At 44.0% G+C, this 5,597-nt stretch overlaps 1 protein-coding gene across 1 annotated transcript; it reads left to right on the forward strand.

Annotated features, from left to right (window-relative positions):
* Positions 1–305: 305 nt before the first annotated feature.
* Positions 306–5,364, forward strand: DPPA4 (developmental pluripotency associated 4). The gene is made up of 5 exons (XM_025913522.2): positions 306–471; positions 2,038–2,186; positions 2,273–2,323; positions 2,606–2,915; positions 5,165–5,364. Exons 1-5 carry the CDS (start codon positions 456–458, stop codon positions 5,362–5,364), a joined length of 726 nt encoding a protein of 241 aa, XP_025769307.2. The 5' UTR covers positions 306–455.
* The last annotated feature ends 233 nt before the right edge of the window (positions 5,365–5,597 follow it).

Here is a 5,597-nt window from a genome sequence, read left to right on the forward strand (position 1 = left end):
AGATAATGGATAGGGTGGGCAATACAAGGGCTGCCCCCACCCCCAGTAAAGCGCCTAGCTTCTTCTACTTTTGTTTGTATCCGTATTTTCTGTCTTTTCTTATATTTTCAAATTAGCCCCCCCGTTTCCCCATCATTGCTTCCCCATCTTATAAGTAAACCTGGATATTAAGAAGATTTGCCACAGGAGAATCCATACTGCCAGTGGTGTGCAATGAATGCCTTGGTGCCATGGATGTGAGCAATCTCAAGGCAGGTAGTGTATGTGGTGGGTCGGGCACCCGAGGGAAAACTGACTGGCTCCTCTCTCAGCAGAATTCCACAAAGAAGTCAGGGGAAGACTATTTCGCTTGCAAATCCCAACCTGTATCAAGAGAAGCCACAGAGAAACAGCAAGCTTCTGGTGAACCAAAGTTACCAAGACCCTCAGTGAACGGGACCAAACAAAAAAGATCTATGAAAGAAGACAAAGGTAAGAACGCTACAAGTCCTCAAATCTCATTATCTTGGGTTTAAGAAGACTGAGGAACTTTTCTGAAAGAGTAGAAAAGTAGGAAAGAAAATTGGTCCTGTATTCTGAAAACCCTCCTCTTCCTTTGAGACCTAGCTTAAGTGTCATCTCCCTGAAGCCTTCTTTCAGGCACCTGTATTAAAACTGGTGTCTTCAGGTCTCCAAACTCCAACAACTTTATTGGTTCTGATCATCATTTTGCCCTCACTGGCTGCTTGGTTAAGGATCTCAATGTGCAGGGATTTAGGGACAGACTGCTATAAATTTAAATCCACTTGAAACTCTACTTTCTTTTCTTCCTTCCTTCCTTCCTTCTTTCCTTCCTTCCTTCCTTCCTTCCTTCCTTCCTTCCTTCCTTCCTTCCTTCCTTCCTTCCTTTTTTAGATTTATTTATTTATTTAAGTTATCTCTACACCCAACGTGGGCTCAAACTCACGATCCTGACGTTAAGAGTCTACCAACTGAGACAGCCAGGCACCCCTCCGCTCCCTTTTCTAAGAATTGAGGACAAGATTTTGCTGGCTCAGGTTGGGTGGGGTGAAGGCTTGTTTATAGTTTCCATGGAATAATTAGAACTCACTTTTGTGTAGCCCTCTAGTTGACTGTTCTGGGAGTGTCTTGTGGAAGTCTTTCCTGAACTGTGGGAGTCTGTGAGGAACCTGTGTGCAGTGAGACCAGAGCCCTGCCCTGATGGGTGGGCTGACATAATTATGGGAATGGGTGGCTTATTTTGTTCTTTGGTGAGAGGACAAGGTACCACTGATGATTGACGATGTGAGGTTTAAGATTTCAGTTATTAACCTGGACCGGAAATGTGATTTCTAGTACAATCTCATTGGAGTCTGTGGGTTAAGGCTCACAGAAAGGAGCAAGTGGGGGCTTTCAGGAAGTAAAAACTGGATATTCTTTTTTTAAAAAAAATTTTTTTTAACATTTATTTATTTTTGAGACAGAGAGAGACAGAGCATGAACGGGGGAGGGTCAGAGAGAGGGAGACACAGAATCTGAAACGGGCTCCAGGCTCTGAGCTGTCAGCACAGAGCCCGACGCGGGGCTCGAACTCACGGACCGCGAGATCATGACCTGAGCCGAAATCGGCCGCTCAACCAACTGAGCCACCCAGGCGCCCCAAAAACTGGATATTCTTAAGAGTCAAATCAGTCCTAAGTTTGAGGTTCTGTCCCTGGAAGGTTAGGGGTTCTTCTTTTGTAAGTCACTGAACTATACAATGGGGATTGGACTGTGAGAACGAAGTTGTACTCTGACATTTTATTTGTTTTGCGAGAGACAGAATGTGAGTGGGGGAGGAGCAGAGAAAGATGGAGACAGAGAATCCCAAGCAGGCTCCACACTGTCAGCACAGAGCTCCACTCTGGGCTCAAATCCACGAACTGTGAGATTATGACCAGGGTTGGACACTTAACCAACTGAGCCACCCACGCATCCCTGTACTTTGACACTTTAGAAAGCTACACAAAAGTGAGTTCTTACTGATTTTATCCCATTCTCCTCCAACTTCCTGTTCAGAAAAGACAGCACAAGACAATGCAAGAGTAAGAATTCGGAAGAAAATCCCTATTCCTCCATTACCTTCCACGCTGCCACCAGTCAACTTGCTTCATAGAGACGTGGTGCGGGCCTGGTGCCAACAACTGAAGCTGAGCACCAAAGGCCAGGTGAGGGCCTGGGGTGGGAGGCATTGCTCCCGGGAGGAGGGGTAGGAACCTTACTAGACGGTTAACTCATTTTTCTCTTGTCTTAGAAATTAGATGCATATAGGCGGCTGTGTGAATTTGCTTACCCGAATCAAATGGTAAGTGATTTGTGTGGAAGGTTTAGTTCTCATTCTAATTACCTGTTTTAGCATCAAAAAGTAGAGGGATTGTCTTAGCTCCTCCTTCCGGCCCCACTCCTCCCCTGTGGGGAGGAAGAGCACCCCCTCCCCACCTTCTCACCAACTATGCACAGAGTAATAAAAATGAGGCTGAACTTTTATTTTTTAAAGAAAAAATGTTATTTTATTTTTAAAATTAATTTATTGTCAACTTAGCCAACTCTGACAGCACCTTAACCTTACCAACCCTCTTTGTAGAAGAACATTCCCCTCACTGCAAAGGAGGCCAAGATTCTCACACCATCACAAAAAAGGTCAAAGATGGACAAGGGAGAAATGTTTCTGGAAAATTCTAAGAAAAAGAGCTCTTCTTATGGAACCCACCCTCCTGAAGTGGCTGCTCCCCCTGAGGGTGGGATGCAGGCCCTCGTTGGGTCTGATCCTCTTCCGGAAGGAGTCGAAACGGTGGTTGTGACAACTTCAGCCCCAGATGCTGTGTTTGCCTCCTGGTCCAGAATTGCATCCACGGCTGGGAAGATGGAGACAGTGGAATCAACACAAGATGCCTATGGTAAGCCCAATATTGAGATCTGCCTCTGGTCCAGTTGAGGAAAAAATGCTATTGATAACTAACCTCCAATCAATTTTAGGGTATTGGGGTATGTCAGAATCACCTGAAGGACTGGTGGATTCCTGACCCCTACCCACAAAGTGTCTGATTCAGGTCTGTGATAGGGCCTGAGAATTTTACATTTTTTTTTCTTTTTAAGTAAATTTTTTTTTTTAAGTTTTAAAAAATGTTTATTCTTTAAAAAAATTTTTTTTAATGTTTATTGTTGAGAGACAGAGCGTGAGCAGGGGAGGGGAAGTGAGAGGGAGAGACAAAGAATCTGAAGCAGGCTCCAGGCTGAGCTGTCAGCACAGAGCCCTATGCAGGGCTCGAACTCACAAACCGGAAGATCATGACCTCAGCTGAAGTTGGACACTTAACCGACTGAGCCACCCAGGCTCCCCAAATGTTTATTTATTCTTAAGAGAGAGACAGAGAACGAGCGGGGCAGGGGCAGAAAGAGAGAAGGAGACACAGAATCCAAAACAAGCTCCAGGAGGCTCCAAGCCCTCAGCACAGAGCCCATCACAGAGCTTGAACTCAGGACTCGAAAGATCAGGACCTGAGCTGAAGTCAGATGCTTAACTGACTGGGCCACCCAGGCACCCCTAAAAAAATTTTTTTTAATGTTTATTCATTTTTGAGAGACACACAGGGCGCAAGTGGGGGAGGGACAGAGAGGGACAGAGGGAGATATAAAATCAAAAGCAGGCTCCAGGCTCTGAGCTGTCAGCACCATGAACCTCAAGATCATGACCTGGGCCAAAGTCATATGTTTAACTGAGCCACTCAGGCACCCTGGGAATTTTCATTTCTGATAATCTTTTAGCCAGTGTTGATGATGGTAGTCTGGGGCCCGCACTTTGAGAACCACTACTGTAAATTATTGATGTCATCAGAAGGAAGTGGCAATCTGTTGCGCTATATTTCTTTCCCCTTTTTTTATGGAATTAAAAATAAGGTAGCCTCTAAAATCAGTTGCCTGAGCTTAAGCCCTGGATCTTCTAGCATCTGTTAAGTGAATGACATTAACTAGTTGTCTAATATAGTTCCCAGTTTCCTCATTGTAAAATAGGTTAATAATTATACCTGCCTCATAATGTTGTAAGAATTACAGGACATAAAATTAAGGGAGACTATAAACTGGTTAGTACAATACAATGCCTGTTGAGACCACTAAGTCTATTTCATGAAGGCCAGACTGTTCTGGTTTAGTCTTTCTGTTAAAGGAAACCAGAATATATCATACCAAATTATACCTATTCTAAATTGTTTTAAAATTTATAATAAAAACTGTTTTGAGCTGATGGCAATTAAGGAGCAGCAAACCCAGAAAAACATCCTTTTTTACTACCTAAAGGCAGATTTTAATTTCTCTTTTGGCTGCAGACAATCAACTGAGAGCACTGAAGACACCTGCAAACAAAACTTACTGCTTAGTTCCTTCCTGTAGATTTATCTTCCCACCGCCTGCCCTCCTTCCTCCCCCAGCCTTAAACTGCTTTCTTTTGTCCTATCATTTTTTTTTTTAATGTTTATTTATTTTTGGGAGAGAGAGACAGAGCATGAGCAGGGGAGGGGCAGAGAGGGAGACACAGACTCTGAAGCAGTTTCCAGGCTCTGAGCTGTCAGCACAGAGCCCGATGTGGGGCTCAAACCCATGAACCGCGAGATCATGACCTGAGCTGAAGTCGGAAGCTTAACCGACTGAGCCACCCAGGTGCCCCTGTCCTGTCATTTCTTTAGAAATTCATTGTTCTTTGTAAAAGATGTTACATAAACTGGAATTAAAAGCCGCCATTTTGAGTTCATTTTTGTTGGTTTCTTCCAAGTGATAAGTGCCATACATGTTAATAAACTGATCTTCTTTGGTGGATCTTTTTGTTAAGGAGGTCTCCCCCTCCCCCAAAAAAGGAGTCCCTATTGCAAACCTAGGATGGAGACCGGGAAAGTACCCCTTCCAACTATACTTTTAGGTTTTTTTGTTTTTGGGGGTTTTTTTTGGCTTTTTTTTTTTAAGTTTTCATAGGAACTATTTTGAATTATTTTCTAAAAGGAAGCAGGACAGAGTAGGTTAAGCTAGGATTCATATCCTGGGGCTGGCACTTGAGAAAAGCAGAAGAAACAAAAGACCTTGATACATTCTCGACCAAAAGAACATTAGACTTTGGTCATGCTGTGTTCATACTTCTCTCTCTTTCCTTCCCCAGGTGTCCGGTGGTGTGTGGTCCATGGGAAAAGTCTGCCTGCAGACACAGAGGGTTGGGTTCGCCTACAGTTTCATGCAGGGCAAGCCTGGGTGCCTGAAAAACAGGGGAGAGTGTGTGCCCTCTTTCTGCTACCTGCCTGTAATTTTCCACCCCCACACCTGGAAGACAATATGCTGTGCCCCAAATGTGTTCGGAGGTAATTACCCGGTGCTTTTCTACAAACTAAACCTGGACACCTGGTTTTTCGGGGGCGGGGAGAGGGAGGAGGAGACCCATGTTAATCTTAAATAGCCCTGTATTTCATGTACAAGTTGTCAGTAAAGAGTTCTAAGAAAATTATTACTTAGGTTAAGTGTATTCCTAGGAAAAAGAGCATTTATAGGTCAGGGTTTAATGCTTCCACCTAGAGACCCACCCATAATAATGGAGAAAC

This window comes from Puma concolor, chromosome C2 (assembly GCF_028749965.1).
Source record: "Puma concolor isolate L17-30 chromosome C2, mPumCon1.1.hap2, whole genome shotgun sequence".
Classification (NCBI taxonomy): Eukaryota; Metazoa; Chordata; class Mammalia; order Carnivora; family Felidae; genus Puma; species Puma concolor.